Genomic DNA, 18,621 nt, shown 5'->3' on the forward strand with positions numbered 1-18,621 from the left:
ATAAGCATATTGTATACTTTAAACGTATTATATATTATATCACCAATTTACTGATTTTGTTACCGCCCAACGTGGGGCCTTCTGCTCGCCGCAAGACATGCCAATAGTCAAGAGGCCAGGTGGTAGGAGAAAAATGACTTTTTTATTATAGCTTGCTAGCAAGAGAGAAGATGGCCGACTCATGTCCGAAAGAATCATCTTAAGGGGGTACGAAATCTTACAGCAGTTATATAGGCCATTGGGTTATTGGGGAGGGGGTTAGGAATGTTGACCTTCTGGTGTTACAGACTGGGAGTGCCACACCAGATCTTTCAGTTTTCACTGATGATGGCTATCAGCATAGACTCTCTGTTCGGGGTTCATCACATTCCTAAGGAACTCAAAAAAGCAAAGTTATCATCTTATCACAGCTGGGAGGTACGTGCACAAGCAGGGGTTGTAAAATCTACAGAGCAGTTAGACCTCCTGGACGGTGCATATCCAGCTGGGTTAGTTTGTCAGAGGTCATTCAAAGTTACAATAGGGTTTTTCTTTTGTACAATATGACTTCCCTTATGTCAACCTTGTCTTGAGCCAGTATCAATTTGACACATTCTAAAATTGTTCAAGACCTTCTAAATCACTTGCATAGCTTCTTGTAACCAGAGAGCTCAGTGAAATTTAGAAGAAAAGAACACTAAGCTATCGTGAACTCTCTTTAATGTAAAATGACGCTTGGTTTGGTGTTTAGGGTGGGGGCTGACAATCTAAGGCTTTTGTTGGAATGGCTCTTTCTCAGAAGCTGGAGCAGGAAGGCTGGCTCACACACATGCACACACACACAGACACACAGTACTGGGCTCCACCGCGGCGGTCTGTATCCCTCAGATTGAGGAAGGGCCCCTGGACTGAGGTTCCCAGAAGTCCTCAGATGATGTGACGCTGCCCAGTGAAAGCCACTGCCCTGGAGGGTCCTCCGTCCTCCTTCCCTCTCTCCTGGTCCCCCTCGCTCTTTCCCCCATCCTCATCTATTCACACCATTTCCTCTTCCTCTTCAAAATCAATCTTCCTTTACTCCTTTGCCCTTCCCTCTTTCTTTCTCTTTTCTTTCCCTCCCTCCCTCCAAGATGCTGTTGAAGCATCCAGCAGGAACTTGTTTAGAAGGACTTGTTGAGAGTATTTTTTCATATAACAGTATTTACTGAGAAGCTACAAAGATTCACTCATACATTCATTCATCCATTCATTCAACAAATATTTGTTGAAACACTACTTTTATGCCAAGCTCTGCACAAGAAGAAGACAGACAAAGACTCTGTCCTAAGAGAATTCCCCACATGCCTGGGGAAGGCAGACAGTGTGAACATATAAATAATTAGATTATTATCAAATGTCATAATGCTCAGAATTAAACAAATGGGTTGCTGAGATGAAGAATAACGAAAGGACACTCTTTCCTTGTGAGGTCAGAAAGGACCTGGCCCTGTTAGGGGTGTGTTTAAGCTGAGACCTAAAGGTTGACAGGAGGATAGCCAAGCAGAGCCCCTTGGGAGGAGTGGTCCCAGAGGATGAAACAGCAGGCACAAAGGTCCTGGGGCAGGAAAATGTCAGCTCTGTGGGGGTGTCTCCAAAACCTAAACCAGAGCCTGGCGCATAGTAGGTGGTCAATCAGTGTGTGCAGAATGAATGAGTAAACGATTATCAGACCCTGGCCACTGGAGCATAGGAGGCAAGCAGGAGGGAGGGGAGGGGTGGGCAGAGGCCAGGTCATGGGTGACCGAGTTTGGACTGACCGGTCAAGCTCACCAATCCACCTGCCCTCCCCTCATCTCCAAAATGTCCCCACACCCAGATCTAAAGGAGTAGTTCTCACAGTGTGGCCCCTGGACCCTTGAGAACCGGTTGTATCACTTGACATCTATGTTCATAATGTGAGAAGAGCCGTGCTTTCACCCACGCATTCATAATTAATGACTATGTAAATTACAACAATCATTAATTAATTGCTATGACACTGTTTAAGAGGCAGCTGTTTGTTCACTCACATGCAGTCAGAAGCAGCCCCACCCTTCCCGTGCAGTCTGGGAAAGGCTTCCTAGTGGCAGAGAGAAGACATTGTCCCCTGAAAAGTCACAGAGTGGCTGATCCCAAATTCCTGGAATGCGGTAACTTCTAAAGAAATGCAGTGTCATTATGCAGGATAAATACGTTCAAAAGGAGTTGAGGAATTCCAAACAAAGATGAGAACAAAGAAAAAAATGAATCATTTTATTTATACTTTGTACACTAGTTTCAAATAAACTTCTCGTTGATAAATTGATAAGAAAAGATGATATCTAGCAGCTTTTCGCAGTCCCATACTGCCTTGAATCCATTACAATTCTCCCTAATTTCTCATAGTAACGTAAGTGCTTTTAAAAGGAAAAATGTAGTCAGTAAAAGCCTGAGTTTAAACTTTCACTCATTGTTTCATAAAAGTTAATTCTTATGGGTTATTTAGCACCCACAATTATTGAGGAGCTCTACTGTGAGCCTTAAGATTCTCCAAAAAAGAACCGGCACTTAGGTCTCTTCAGCAAAGAAACGTCTACGACCACTGGTCCTTTCCTGCATGTATTGCCATGATTCTTCATATATATTGATATTAAAATAGATAAAAGACAACACACGATTCTAAATGTATGCATCTCTCCTTGATAGGTCAGAAATAAAATAATTGTATTTAAAAAAATCATTCCTCCTTTTCCTAATTCCTAGTCCCAAGGGCACTACTGGCAGATCATTGTTGATAACAGAATCTGGAAGCATCTGAACTGTGTGGTTTGAGGACATTTTGTTAGTGCCTAGTTTGATCAGTCTTCTTCAAGTTTTGCCTTTTTGGTGCATTTCCCTGCACCAAAGGAAGGATTGTTAGACAGTATGTTGGAAATGAAATGTAATTTTAAAATAAACTTACAGGGTACAGTAGATTGGTGGCACGTAGTGTCGAGAAAAAAAAGATGTCTGGGCAACTTGGAAGAGGTAGGATTTATTGAAGATTTTCGCCAAAGACCAAAGAGTATTTAGTGTATTTGGGTGAGAAGACTCCAAATCTGAGGGGCAATTTACGAGAAAATTTTATAAACCTTAACAGAAAAGACAAACAGAAGGACAGGCAGCAGAAGCTAGGAAAGTGCGATCTATGTGATTTTAAAAGACTTTAAATTTAAAAGAATTTAAAAGCACAAAATGGGATTTGAGTGCACTCTATTAGTAGGCAAACTGACCCAGTACGGCACATTAAAGTTTCAAAGATGCTTAACATGTGTGATCTTAGTCCTTATAACAGCTCTGAGAAGTATTCACAGTAGGCATTATTCCAGTTTTGCAGACGAGGAAACCACATTGTTTTCTGAATGCAGCATGAAAAGAAAAAGGTGCTGTTGAAAAGGAATCAAGCTGAAAAAAGACCCCTGTACAGGCTGAGGGCAGCCTGCAGGCTCCCAGCGTCTGACGGAGAGGAGGGGCCCTCTCTGGTGACTGGGAGCCAGCCGGGCTGTGAAAAGCCACTGAACTTGCAGGCAAAATACACAGGGCAAAACCTCTTTTGTGAGACAGGTGACCTAGGCAGAGAAGGAGGAAAGATTCGGTTTTCTCAGAAATACACACATGTTTTAGGTTTGACCTTCTTTGAGCGTTTACTAACTTGAAAAGGAGATTGAGATCCCTGGTCTGGCTGCAAATTAAAAGTCCATAGAATCCCTGAAGGGGTAGAAACTTTATTTTTTCATTAAGATATTTTTTAAAAACATATTTTCTAAAAGAATTGAAACAATTTTCCCTTTTTTCTGCTTTTCCTTAATGTAAATATGGTCACTATAGTATCCAATAGTATAGCTTTATGTATAATCTGTTTGAAAAAGAAGGGACTACGTCACACTCCCCATTGCTTTAGCTCCAGAGTATTCTGTTTTGAAAATCAAAATGTGGAATCTCATCTGTTTTGGCAGTTGTCAGGGATGAAACCCAAAGAAAAGAAATCAAACATTATAAAAGTTGTTGCAATATTTTGCTACCAGCACCTGTGTACAATGAAACGTTGTTGCTCTTCGGTTACTGGGAACTGCTCTACAATCCATTTTCGGATAGGTGATCATTCAGGTGCTGAGGCAGCTGCTAACAAGTATAAAGTCAGTGCTGAAAACCGGGTGATTCCAGTTTTGTAATTCGTGGGGGGCTGAGCTATCGACAGTGTTTCCACAAAGGACAGTTTGTACGGCTTGGACAATTGTGGATGAAGCGGCTTCACCTGCTGGATGGCCCGGTGACGCACCCGCTGTGCTTGCGGGTCCAACAGGCGGTGGTGCAGATACGTGTTCTCGGTTCGCAGCAGTGGCGTGAGCTTTAGGGAGGACGCAGGCCTCCACACAGGAGAGAGGGGAAAGTGAAGGGCAGAAGGCAGTAAGGGTCACGTTGCCAAGGACAAGACCCTTCGGGGTCTTTGTCTTGCTGGTGTCGGGGGTGCGGCTGGGACGGACGAGCGCTTCGGGGTGAGAAGGGCAAAGCGCTCCAGTGCAAGGCTCCAGGAAGGAGCGCGGGCGGCCGGGAACCGGCGGGGTCAAGTTCAATGCCGGGAAGAGACCCGGAGAAAGCAGATGCGGGGTAGGAAGGAAGCTAGGCGAGGGGGCGCCGGCGGCGGGGGCTGCGGGTCAGGATGAGAGCCGGCGAGCGCCGCTGCGGCCGAGGGGCGGTGGGGCCGCGGGGGAGAAGGGGGTCGGGGCGGGGGTGGGGGCGAGCTCGGCGAGGCCGGGCCCCTGCGCGGGCGCGGGGGAGAAGCGGGAGTCGGGGCGCGGGCGCGGGGGGCGCGGGGGGCGCAGGGCGGCTCCTCGGGCCCCCCCGCCCGGAGCATTGTTCCTTGGCCCCGAGACGAGGAAATTGCCTTCTGATTGCGGAAGTCGGCGGCCGGGCCGGGCGGGCCGCGCTCCGAATGGCCGTGGGGAGGGCGCGCTGCCCCCGCCGCCTCCCGCGTCCGCAGCGCGCCCGGGCGGTGGCGGCACCGGCGGCGGCAGCTTCGGCAGCGGCGGCCCCGGCGCGGCGCGCGCCCCGCGGGCAGCGCTGAGCGCAACAAGTGCCCGCGGCCGGGAGGGGCCCGGGGCGCGATGCTGGGCCCGGGGGCCGGGCTGGCCGTGTGCACCGCGCTGAGCCTGCTGCGGGTGAGGCCCGGGGCCGGGTCCCCGGCCCGCCTTCGGTCTCCGGGGCTGTGTTTCGGGGAGGGAGAGGGGGACGGGGGGGCAGCCGTTCTTCCCCTCCCGCAGGAAGAAAGATCCTCCTCTGAGCCCCCAGCTAGGCTGACAGCTCGTCCTGCGGCCACAGGCTAAAAGCCGCCTCCGTCTGCAGCTGCTCCGGAGAAAGAGCTGCTGGGAGAAAGTCGCTACCCAGCTCCTGCGGGCCGAGGGCGAGGGATGGGCTGAGGCTGGCGGCGAGGGCAGGGAGGCGGCATGGGGAGCTTCCCTGGACCTGTCCCTGGGCGGTCTACACTGCGGGCTTCAGCTGTTGTCTCTGGTTCCTTTGCAGACGGGAGTGGGGGAGCCACAGAGATGTAACTTCACCCTGACGGAGTCCAGCGTCTCCAGCCAGTCGGTGTCTCTCCGGTGGAGAACTTTGGGGTCACCGTGTAACTTTAGCCTCATCTACAGCAGTGACACATCGAACGTCACGTTTTGCCACCCCATGCGGATAGACAACACCACCTATGGATGTAACCCCAAGGATTTACAGGCGGGAACCGTCTATAACTTCAGAATTGTGTCTCTGGACGGAGAAGAGAAGACTGTGGTCTTGCAAACAGGTAAAGGGTGACAGGTGCAGTTGGAGGGCCAGGCCCTGGGGCTGAGCCCTGCCTTTTCAAGCTGGTGTTTCGTTTGAGTTCCAGGCATATAAACAAATAAGGGCAGAAATACCTGTGAAGATAAAAAAGACCGAGGCGGCATTCTAGTCTCCTCAGACCTCGCCAGAAGCACTTGGTTGCTTTGAGAGACTTCCTTAGTGCTGGAGACAGTGGAGTAGGCGGCAAGGAGAAGGCCGGCTGTGGAGGGAATGGTTCAAGTCGTGTAGGTTCAGCTTACATCGCTGAAGTTGTCAAGCCCTGGAACAATTTTAAGTAAATGTTTTTAGAATAAATACTGGAAGTGCAATGATTAGGGATATGCCTTCCTCAACTTAGTTTTATTTTTGGAACCAAGACATAAAATCTTCAGGAATAGAGTAGAGTCATTCATAGGGGAAAATTAGAGAAGTCCCTTGAAATGAGAGTACGAAAATAGTTTCGTGTCACTTGAGTGACTAAAACAGCATAATCTCAGAGAACGTCCTTTGGTCACTGTGCACCTCAAGGCAATGATTTTCCTTGCACTTTTGTAAACCTTGCATGCTAATATGGTAAGAGTTTGTCTTGCCTGCCTCAGTTTTCTTATCTGTAAAATGAGTGTTAGACGTGGTCGTTCGGGTCTGAGTTCTTACCAAGTGCCAACCACTTCTGTGGGGGGCTCACTAAGCCCCACCCACCCTCAGGCATGCTCTGAATTCTCTGACGACTTTGAGGTTTTATGACTTCTGTAGTCTTCCTTTTAACGTTATCTTTATCTGTTGCAATAGAGAAACCTTACTTTCATCCAGAAAATCAAATTTAACTGAAAAATTCCATGAGTTAAATTTAGAAATGTGTTGTCCTGGTGGTTCTCTCCATTTCAACCTGAACGCAGATCGCTCCTTTAGCTCCCGTTCTTCAAAGAGGCTGCGGAGCTTCCCCTTCTTGTGCATTACAGCAGGTCAGGAAAAGTGCTGGGCTCAGGAAATAAGTCAACCAAACATTAATTCTCTCATCTTCTCAAAGGAAAGATTAAGAATGCCCAGTTACATCACTTGACTTACTTCAGATGAAACTTTTAGATAATTTCTGAGATTTGCAGGAACTTAAATTGAAAAGAGACACCACTCATTAAGAATTTGGTTATGTTTTTATATAGAATCAAAGAGAGATTGAAACCAACCACATAATTAGAACATTTTACAGAACTTTAAGAGGCTAGGTTTTTAGTTAGAAAGCTGTTGGTTTCTTGGTCTGTGAGGACAGTTTGTGAACACTCAGACTGCTAATACTGTGAAATTTATGGCATAGAACTTCCAGACGTGTTCATTCCATTTGATAAGGCATCTGTGTTGAATGGGGCAGAACATTTTGTGGACGTAGGTGAGCCTTCAGAAGCTGATGGCAGAAAAGGTGAAGACATTCAGAAGCCAGCAAAGTCATTTAACCCAGAGGTTTTACTTTTTGGAAAAAACGTTGATGGAATAGGACTTACTGTGGGGGTTGCTAGTTAGAATGTGCCTTGAGTTTAATTATGAAGCATGTAGGTGTCTCAAGTCCAAATGCATTTGTGAAATGTAAGAAATATTTGCATTTTATTGACTATGTTGAGTTAAAAAAGACTTCATCAGCATTCACAATGGGTTAGCATTCAGGTTCTCATCATTTTTCTTAAGAAGTTATTTTTTGCAGTACCACAAATAGACTTTTCACCACAAATTTTATGAGCTCCATGATAAATGTGAAGAATGAAATTTGCAGGTGATGTTTGTATAATGATAATTTTTTCACATTTGTTTGTATGATGGTAAAACCCTTCTTAGGATTCTCTACATTTTTAAAATAATTTTATTTTTTTGTGAGGAAGATCAGCCCTGAGCTAACGTCCGATGCCAACCTTCCTCTTTTTTGCTGAGGAATACTGGACCTGGGCTAACATCCATGCCCATCTTCCTCTATTTTATAGGGGATGCCGCCACACCATGGATTGACAAGCGGTGCGTCGCTGCATGCCCGGGATCCGAACCTGCGAACCCTGGGCCGCCAAAGCAGAGTGCTCGCACTTAACCGCTGCGCCACCAGGCTGGCCCCTAAAATAATTTTATTTATGTAAACACTGTTTTTACATTAGGATATTTAAAAAAATGTTTCAGGGAGGATTTTTTTTGTTGGTTTTTATTTATTTTTGGTCAGTAGGGCTTTCTATATTTTAAGGACATATGTGAATTTTTCATTTAGTAAAGAGAAAGTAATAGTATTCCTCTATATTAATTGCTAAGCTCAGAGATGAGCTTCACAAATCATATTTTACTGTTATTAAGGACTAACTAGTAGGATAATAAGTCCAAGATGTAACTTCAAACAAAAAGTCATTCAAAATGTGTGTGTTTCCTTATCCATTTTGCCTGTCTTATTGGTCTGGAATAAAATAGAGTGAGAGCAAGAGGTGATTCACTAGAGTTGCTCAGATTATCTCTGTATCATTGCAGGTGTGATTTTTCTGATTGTTTTTTCCTGATAAATTGTCTAAAATAGTTATTTTGGTGTCATGCAGACATGACCTTAAAGATCAAAAATTTTAACTGAATGGGAAGTATTTCTGCAATCAGTTCTCACTCCAGATTTAAAATCAGAATTAAAACATATGTGGATTCAAATTCAGTCCAGCAAACATCTGTCGAGCATGGATACTGCAGGGAATTACACTCAAGCAGTGATTGGTGGGCTTGTAGAGATGATAAACAAAACATGGCCCCTACCCTGAGGTCCTGTGCAGAGGGGAGGGGAGGCCATGGTGAGGGTGGTGACAGAGCTTCAGCACTTCTTTCCTGGATGAAGACCTTGCCCTGCCTTGTGCGTCCCATGCTTCATGGTCAGAGAGAAGACCATGTTGATGCAACCATAATAAATTGAAAGCCGAATTATTTAGTTGTGAATTCATCAGAAATCAGACAATGAAGATAAAAGATATGGAAGAACTCAACACTTTTATAACACTGTGTCCTCAGAGTCTAGAGTAGAGGCTGCAAACTGGTAGCCCTGGGGGTGTCTAGGTGTCAGAATAATAGATGTGTTTTGTTTGGTTCACACAGTGTTTGTGAAAAATTCAGATTTTTTCACCAAAATTAAAAATGGAAAATTCACATAAATACCAGATGTATTAATTCTTTTAAAATATTAGAAGATTCCGTAAAACTGGGCCAGTCTGCCTAGAACTCTCTAGAGTGGCTTCTCTCCTTTCAGATACCAATTCACTGGAGTCCCCCTGGACCACTTCATTTATTTCCTCACTGGAATGCATCCTAATGACATTTGAGTTTGTTTAAATGAAACTTTACAGTTTTCGTTTAAGACTTTTGGGGGGCTTTTATCTTCCCACCAATAAAAAGTCGTTTTCAATACCTAAAATGGCACCTAGCACATGGTGTGTGGTCAATAAATATTGATTAAATGGATGGGCCGTTGGATGAATGGATGAACGAATGGATAGATGAATGGGTGGATCTATGGATGAATAGATAGATAGATGATAGATAGATAGATATGAATGAATGAAATGAATATTTTGGTGGGAGAATGTACAGATACCAAAAATATGGTCTATTCTCTTTGGGTTATGGGTAAGTTATGGAGCCCAGGGAAATAGTCTGGGGGTAGAGAACTTTACCTACAGGAAGAATATCTTAGTGGCATACGCCCTCTTGTTAGTAAGTTTCGGTTACTTATTAATTAGGCTAGAACAAAAAGCAAAAAAAAATATTTTAGCTCTTTTAATATGGCTAATTCCTTTGTCTTTAATAAAAAACATTTTGGGAGCTTTAATTACCAAGTCATCATGTCAGCTGTTATTTTCACTTCAAAATGTTGCTTATTGTATCAGTTTACTCGGGCTTCCATAATAAAATACCACAGACTGGGTGGCTTCAACAACATGAATTTATTTTCTCACAATTCTGGAGGCTGGGAAGTCCCAGATCAAGGTGTCAGCAGGTTCTTCTCATGCTTCTCTGATTGGCTTACAGACACTGCCTTCTCGCTGTGTCCTCACATGGCCGTCCCTCTGTCTGTGTTGTCTGTGTCCTAATGTCCTCTTCTTATAAGGACACCAGCATATTGGATTAGGGCCCATCCTAACAACCCCATTTTAATTTAATCACCTCTTTAAAGACCTTATCTCCAAATACAGTCACATTCTCAAGTATTGGAGGTTTCAACATATGAATTTTAGAGGGACATAATTCAGCCTGTGACACTTACATAGCTTTAAACATAGGCTATTATTTCTCAATAACATGTGCAAGCTACTTGCATCAAAATCTCCTGCAGCGCTTGTTTTAAAAGCACATTCTTGGCTTCTACCCCACATGTAATGAATCAAGAGGGAGTGGGGCCGAGAGTATCTGATTTTAGACAAATATCAAAATGAATCAGTGCACACTGAAGTTCAAGAGCTATTGACATAGTTTTTCTATCATTTCTGTCTGTTTTACTGACCACTGTTTAACTGTAGCCTCGTGGTGGCCCTGTGGAAGGAGCATCGTGTGGGCTCAGGGTGCAGGGTGGTTGGGAGTGAGTTCTGAACGCAGCCGCCTCCAGCACTTCTCCAGCCATCTGCCCAAGCACCTCACTGACCTCTCCAGGCCTGTTTCCTCGTCTGTTAAATGGGGATGATGATAAAAATAATGCCTGCTTCGTAGGGTCACGTCAAGGTTTCCACTGGTTCATGCATAAATTCTAGAACGGTTTTGTCACATACCAAGTGTGTAGTAAGTTTACTATTATTACTTTCCGGTTGGAGATGAGACTGATATTCCTAAGAATTAACTAGTCACAAATCCACACAGCTGAGGTATGGTAGACCCAGCACCTGAACGGGGGCTCATTGGCTCCAACTCCAGTTCTTCCCACTACTCTGCGGAAAAGATATAATCTTTAAGTTGGTGTTAGCTCTTTCAAATTACCATATCACATTTTGTTATTACTTTTAAAGTCAACTTTTAAAGAGGAAAAAATATATTACAAAATGCTTTAAATCTGTAGATACTTAGCCTATGCAAGAGTATAGTAATGATTAAATGAGTTTTAGTGTGAAGAAATTATGAGCAGCTATTGATTTTTGATTGAGTTGAACTTTTGGTGATGGACTTTACTATTCAGCGGTCAGCCATTTGTAGTCTATTTATTTTAGGAATTCTAAGGTCAAGCTGACCGACGTTTGTGGAATAAATCAACCTGTTCTCTGAACTTGATCTTCTTGTGTGTGGGTAGGAAGCTTCCTCCATTAATCTGACTTCTGTTGGTGGCCATGGCATTCTACAGGTTAGCAAGAAAGAAAGAAAATCTAATTTGTCCAGACCGAATGAGAGAAGGACAAAAAAAGTTGTTTCTCCTTCCTTTCCCAGACACCAATTTGCTGGAATCCCTGTGGGGGACAAAGAAGAATACTGACACTTTTCTGATCTTGCAGGAGAAATCCAGCCCATTCTATACGTGTTAATGTTTATAAATGCAGATGAATATATGCCCCAAAACATATAATATGCAGCTAAAATGAGCATTGTAGGTATACATATAGATTTCCAGGGATTTTTGTTTTTGATTTTATTTTTCTTCCTTTTACATGGAAAAACTGACACATGAAAAAGTAATCAGAATAGTCTAATGAACTACCACGTGCTCCTCACCTCCCTTCCACAGTTACCAGTCCATAGCCAGTCTTGTTTCATCTCCGTCCCCCACACCACCACCCCATATCATTTTGATGCAATCCAAGTCATCATTTAATTTCATTTATAAATATTTCAGTATGCATTTGTGAAAGATAAGGACTATTTTTTAACATAACCACAATATCATTATCTAGCATTAACAATAGTTCCTTACTACCTAGATGTCCAGGTTTGGAAGCACACATCAAGGGATAGCTCATGAATTTCTACATAAGAGAGCTTCTGAGCAGCCATCTGGCTGGAAGAGGAGGCCCAGGGACTTCTCTTTATGGGCATTCATGTAGCACTTGAGATAAAGTTGAGTCTCAGAGAGCTGCAGTGGGGCTGCTGCAGGACAGCAGGGGACTGAGGGCACCCGAGTCTCCATAGTGGTCAGTACCCACAGTGCTGACGCAGTCCTCTAACACGCCACAGATGAGCCCTGCAGAGCTTTCGCTTACCCCGCACTCGCACTCTGCAATGCCCTTCTCTCAGGTTTTAGTACTACTTGACCTTCCAAACTTGCTCAGTTCGTTTCCTTCGTGAAGCCCGCCTCTGGGACCTCAGCCCTTGGGTGTTGTTCTCCATGTGCATATTTAGCGTCAGTGCTGGCCTGTGTCACTCTGAACGCCAAGAACAGCAGCAGCACTCACACCAACTGAGTGTCCCTATGTGCCAGGGCTGCGTGTGACACTTAGAGCTCTGGAAAGCAGGTATCTTCATTTTTTGTGGGTGTGTGTGTGAGGAGATCAGCCTTGTGCTAACATCTGCCAATCCTCCTCTTTTTTGCTGAGGAAGACTGGCCCTGGGCTAACATCCGTGCCCATCTTCCTCCACTTTATATGGGATGCCGCCACAGCATGGCTTGCCAAACGGTGTGTGGGTGCGCGCCCAGAATCCAAACCGGCGAACCCAGGGCCGCCGCAGCAGAGCGCGCGACCTTAACCGCTTGCGCCACCGGGCCAGCCCCGAAAGCAGATATCTTGAGTCCCATTCTACAGACAAGGAAATAGCGTCAGCAAGGTTGAGCAACTTGCCTAAAGCCCCACCATGAGTGAGTGTTGGGATTTGAACCCAGGTCTGTCTGACATCAAAGTTAGCCCCCCTGGTAATTCTTCTTTTTATTCCCCCTTTTCACGTGTGTCTTAACTGCCTGAGTAGACTGTAGACTCTCAGAGGGCCGGCCGTGTGCTATTTACATACCTGGTGCCGAATTGATGACCCACAGAGTAATGGGGCATGTTGCACTGCTGTTGATGATGATGCGAAGGATGGGCCAGACTGCTTTAATTTCCCTTTCAAGGTTGCTAAGAACTTTGAAAGTTCTTTACTACCTGAACTTTATGTCTGGTGTATAAAGGCAATAAATTTAATGCGCGTTAATCTGATGTATTAGCCTAATATGGTGTATCATCTTCACAGTAAGTCAGAAAGCCGACTATCACCAAACAGCAACAATCACAAAGTAGAAGAAAATGACCTCTCTATAAATGTACTTAATTAACTGGAGATTGTGAGCAATTCTTTTTCCATTTTGTTCTTCCACCCACTTTCAAAAATCTGTCCCAAAGGATGGTTTGTGGCTTTTGCCCCACCTGACCCTGATTTCCATGAGAAAAGTCCAGTTATTTTCTCTGCGAGGTTGGCGTTCGCTCTGTGTTCGGCAGAGTGCTGCACAGATGCAGCTTCCAGGCTCCCAGCCACCCTGCCTTTATCGAGAATAGCATCCTCTGTGATCGCTGAAAAGATGGATCTCTTGGCCTGGAGTCAGTGGTGAAAGAGAAGGCTGGGCAGGAGGCTGACACCCAGTTTGAGGAGACCTTGCATCCTGCAGAGAAACTTGGACTTCATCTTGTGGAAAATTCTTGATCTCCAGGGGGGTCGAGGATGGCAGATGGGAGAGAGAGACAAAGAGGTTATTTGTCAATAGCGGGAAAAAGAAAGAAAAGAAGGAAGACACCAAGAAAACCTTTGGAGCAATCCAGAGAGAGGGTGAGGGGAGCCTAGGTAAAGGCAGTAAGATTGAGAGGAAAAGGAACAGACAACAAAAACATCAGTTAAAAAAAAAGCAATGGAAAAAACTTTCATGGCCATGGGATGAGATTTGGCTGTCATTAGTGTTGCTGCTCATTTGGTCCACAATATCCAAACCATCAAGTAAGCGTTCTGTAGATTTGCCTCTTCCTTTCTTTAGATATCTGCTTTGATTTTTTTGTGGTTACACTGAATCTCCAATTCATAACATCGTTTCCCACCCTGGGACACCTAAGGTGTGATGGAAGGAACGCACACCTTGCAGCCAGGTGTGAGGAGCCCAGCTTTAGTACTTGTTACCTGTGTGACACAAGTCTCTGCCCCCATTCCAGCTGAGAAAGCACATCATCTCTACTCTACACAGAGAGACTGTGGTGCTGTGATGATGTCAAGAGAAGCTTTTGGCACCAATCCATGGATTGCCTGCACTCCTGTTATGAGGTTGGATTTATTTCCAAAATAAATGCTATCATTTCAAATTCTAAACACTCTGGAAATTCGTTTATCAGTAGATAATAATGTTTTAATGGCCACACAAAAAATTTTAAAGCAAATATTAATGGCATTTTATATATATGAGTTTCTCCCTCTTGCTAAGTCACATTTTTTTAAAAAAAGAAGGGAAAAAAAGGAAGAATTTATTTTGGTTCAAGGATTTAGCTAAACTTCATCTTTGAGAACAGAAGATTTGGGTTGACATCAAGCCTACTTATGAAATTCTGGGCTTCCTGATACTGGTAGATTCACTGAAATATAGCACATGAATCCTGAAAACTTTCTGTATTCCAGGTCTGTCTGGAACTAAGTACAAACAAAGATGTCTTAAATTTATGGCTAATGATAAATTTGATATATTGATTGAGATTCGGTGATTGATTTATGGTTGTTGACAGTTCTAGTTGATAGTCCTTCACTGGTTAGTGCATTTGTGAGAGTGGTGGAGAAACCAGGAAGACGGGAAGAGCACAGAGATATGCAGGGAAACCGCTGGCCATCAGCGTAAATTACAGAGGTCAAGTGAGGTCTTCTAATTCCATATGATCTGTCACACGATCAGAAGATGAAACATGACTAAGCTTTCAAATAGCATTAAAAATCTCTCTCTCTCTCTTTCATATGTGTATATATGAAATTAACACCCCGATGGAAGTATCTGTTTCTAATAAAATATTGAAAACTTTTTTTTAATATGGCAGAGTTTTCATGGGGCTTAGGTGGAAAAGCAGTGTGAAACTATTGAAGTTTTGCGGTCCTTGGAGCAGCGGTGGCCCCCTGCCAGCAAAGCGCTTTATCGCGGTGCAGACGGGGTTGGAGTGTTTGTCTCCAGCGTGGGTCTCGAAGCCCAGGCACTTCCCAGTCTCATTGTCCTTTGTTCTAGCGGATATACAAAGGATTGACTGTTTTGTTTTCTGGCTCAGAGAGATTAGATAAAGTCTGCGTTTCTGAACTGCACCCTCTAGGCACGCAACCTAAGATTCATTTTCCAGAGCTCGTATTTTGCAGATTATATATGTTTAGGTTATCCTGACCGCAGCATCGTTTTCCCCAGCCTTGACCTGGCCTGACTGTAGCTGTAGAGGACAGTATTGATCCCTCCTGAGCTGTCCCTGGAACGAGCTGTCTCTCTCCTCCTTGTCCCTAAAGTGCCTCTTCAGCAAGAACGCGTCGTCTCCTGGGTCTGACAGCTTGTTCCTGCGTTTCGTTCCCGTTAGAATCTCTCGGTGGTGAAGTGCCTTCTCCTCACTGGCAATAAGAAAACTTTTTGTCAGGGGAAATTGTTCTTTCCTTTTATTACGACATCCTTAATTATAGACTATTATGTAGGATAGAAAAGTTAAATCATGTTGCCAAGAAAAAAGGAAAGACTGTTTTTCCTCAAGAACCTATAAATAAGAATCATCTTAGGAATTTTTTATCTTAAGACTTAGAAAGTTAGTTCATGGGAATAAACTCATAAGATTTTATCAAGTGTTTTTTTTATGAAGAAGGCAAACAAGGCTATTATCAGTTTAGTTTCAAAAAAATTTTATTCCACTTTTGCCTCCATTTGGTCAGTGACTCCGAGGAATTTTTTTTATGATAAAGTTGACAGAAATAAGTTTATGTTACTGAGTGCCCATTATATGCCAGGTAAGTCTCCTCCGTATCTTGATGCTCCTCGAAACATCGAGAATGTGGTGTTATCATTGTACTCCCCGGACCCACAGGACCAGTGGGCCGGGATGGTTGAGCAGTCTGCCCAGTCTCAGGACTCACACGTGACAGAGCCGAGGTTTGTATTTACTTCTCTCCGACTCCAAAGCCCACGCTCTCTGCCACCACATCTCCTGCTTCTGGGTCAAGGTCTTCTCCTGATTATGGGAGTAATAATAATAGCTAACGTGGAACTCTTACCATGTGCCAGACACGGTCTAAATGCTTTAGATAAAGTACTCAATTTAATCTTCCTACCAATTCTACTGAAAAGGTAGGATTATTATCAGCGTTGCATGGATGAGACCACTGAGGCAGAGAAGTGAAGGAACCGCCCGAAGTACCAGCTACAAAGTAGGAGAGCTGGGTCCACACCCAGTGGGTCAGCCTCCAGAGCCCGAACTCCTGAGGTGCAGCTGGGTCGTGTGGGGGCGTAAAACGCACAGCCTCATCCGCCAAGCCCCCCCATGCTTTGGGCTCAGAGTCACTGCTGCCTCGGCTTACTTGTCAGCTAATATTTACGTTATTATTAATTATTGATGTTATAAAATGTTATATGGCTTGTTTAATTTTTGCAGCATGATGTACTCATATAAATCATAGCGTAGAACACAAAGACCTTAGACTGATCATAGGTTGTGTTTAGCCTCTGCCTGGTGCCTGTAGGTGATGGTCTCGTGAGCAGTCTGGCCATAAATGCCGTTTGAATATAGAATAAGATTACCTTGTTCCTATTTGTATTTATGTTAATCACAAGTGAACACCTTCTTAAAACATATACTGTTCCAAGAAGATTCTGGAATTCCTGGAGTTATTTCGCGAGTAAAATATAATTTACCGGGAGGCAGATAAGAACTGAGTTCGCTATAGCCATGCCTCTAAAACATCAGATCTGACTCCTGAAATTGACTCTCAGTATCTTAATTCCGCCTCCTAGATCAACAACAATGTAGGATTTCTGAAAAGTACTCGTGTGTAGCATCCCTCACTGTTTCTTCTCCCAGCGTTCGGGGTAGGGAGAGCCTCGTTTCTCAGATGGTCCCCCCTGCACCAGAGAATGGCTGCTCGCTCAATGCTGCTGACTTAGTTCCTACGCTGGAGACGTGCTGTTCCTCCTACTTCACGTTTCACAGTGAAGATTCAGCACGTGGGAAGTGGGACTCTGCAGGCTGACCCATGGCTTTGAGAGTTGAAACTAGGTGAACAGCTGGGTGCAGGACCAGCCCATCCTACCTGCTCTGGGGCTCCGGCAGCTCCTCCGTGTCCCAGAACTCAAACGTAGAAAGTCTAGGGGAACCCAGCTGTTGGGAGAATTCGCTGTGGTGAGAAAACCTAGCTTAGGCTCCTGATCATGTCTGTATCTTCTGTGGTTTTCTGATATCTAAAAACAACCCAAAGTTATGTGTACTTAACTCCCCAAATCCACAACCTAAAAAAGAAAAAGTTCAGTACAAATTTTACAATTATTTCTTAATGTCTATATTTTTTATTGAGATTTTCAGTATTTATCCAAGCAGAGCCTGGATACTTGTCAATGTTTGAAAAGTTTGCTAAACTTACAAGCAAAAGAAAATATAACGGTACTTGGAAGTCCAAGCTCAGACCTGTGTTAACAAAAAAGTTTTATCAAAAAAAGGAGTTTAGGGGCCGGCCTGTTGGCGCAAGCAGTTAAGTGCTCACGCTCCGCTGCGGCGGCCCAGGGTTTTCCGGTTCGGATCTGGGTGCGCACAGACGCACCGCTTGTCAAGCCATGCTGTGGCCGCGTCCCATATAAAAGAGGAAGATGGGCATGGATGTTAGCCCAGGGCCAGTCTTCCTCAGCAAAAAAAAAAAAAAAAAGAGGAGGATTAGCAGATGTTAGCTCAGGGCCGATCTTCCTCACCAAAAAAAAAAAGGAGTTTATAAGACTAGTAGCTAAGTGGGTTTCTTTTTTAAACAAAATGGTAAGTTTGGAAGTGAAGTAAAATGCAGTGTCTTTCATGGGCAGCAGATTCTTAACGTTTTTGAGGAAAGTGGATCTGGATTACAGTAAGGGAAGCAGGTATTTGCAGAAGTCTTCAAGCCACGTTCTCTTTCTGGGTATTTGCCTTGCAGATCCTCTACCTCCCGCCAGGTTTGAAGTCACTGAAGAGAAGACGACTTCGACCAGCTTGCGTGTTTGGTGGACTCCTTCTTCTGGGAAAGTCACCTGGTATGAAGTGCAGTTATTGGATGATAACCAAAAGATACAAGAGACCAAAATCCAAGCAAGTACTTCAAGGAATGAATACATGTTTTCTAACCTCACTGCTGGTAGTAGATACAATATCACCATCACAGCCTTCTCCGGAGAGAAACGTTCCTTGACAATTTACACCAATGGATCAACAGGTAAGACCTGTCCACAGATTGTTGGGTATTTAATATTCTGTGCTCCTTTTGAAATTGTATTAAATTTAAGAAATGGGAGTAATAATGCCATTAGACCAAAAAAAGATGGATAGTTAGATAGAGAGGTAGATAGATAAGTAAATAGATAGATAGATAGATAGATAGACAGACAGACAGACAGGTAGATAGATGATAGACAGATGATGATAGATAGATATAGAGGATAGATAGATAGATACATGGTAGATAGATGATAGATAGATAGATAGATAGATAGATAGATAGATAGATAAATAGATAGAAGATAGACAGAGAGAGAGAGAGATGATAGATGGATAGATAGACAAATAAATGCTATGCCATGCAGTGGGAAGACTGGACTGAAAATAAGATGGTGTGGTTGTGCTGCTAGCTTGCTGAGTGATTTTGAACGAGTCATGGAACTTCCCTGGGACTAGAATTTTCTCCAAAATGAAGGAGATGTTTCCTAAC

At 44.0% G+C, this 18,621-nt stretch overlaps 1 protein-coding gene across 2 annotated transcripts in view; it reads left to right on the forward strand.

Annotated features, from left to right (window-relative positions):
• The window catches only part of PTPRB (protein tyrosine phosphatase receptor type B), a 106,612-nt gene that overhangs the window by 22,376 nt on the left and 65,615 nt on the right, over positions 1-18,621 (forward strand). The window contains exons 1-3 of one of the 2 annotated variants that reach the window (XM_058557630.1): positions 5,015-5,171; positions 5,533-5,806; positions 17,854-18,129. In XM_058557630.1, the coding sequence (XP_058413613.1) occupies positions 5,118-5,171; positions 5,533-5,806; positions 17,854-18,129 (604 nt within the window). In that variant the 5' untranslated portion in view covers positions 5,015-5,117. Of the gene's footprint in view, positions 1-5,014; positions 5,172-5,532; positions 5,807-17,853; positions 18,130-18,621 lie in introns of those variants that run through there. The other variant, XM_058557631.1, reaches the window with a different exon arrangement.

Source organism: Diceros bicornis, chromosome 17, assembly GCF_020826845.1.
Source record: "Diceros bicornis minor isolate mBicDic1 chromosome 17, mDicBic1.mat.cur, whole genome shotgun sequence".
Taxonomy (NCBI): Eukaryota; Metazoa; Chordata; class Mammalia; order Perissodactyla; family Rhinocerotidae; genus Diceros; species Diceros bicornis.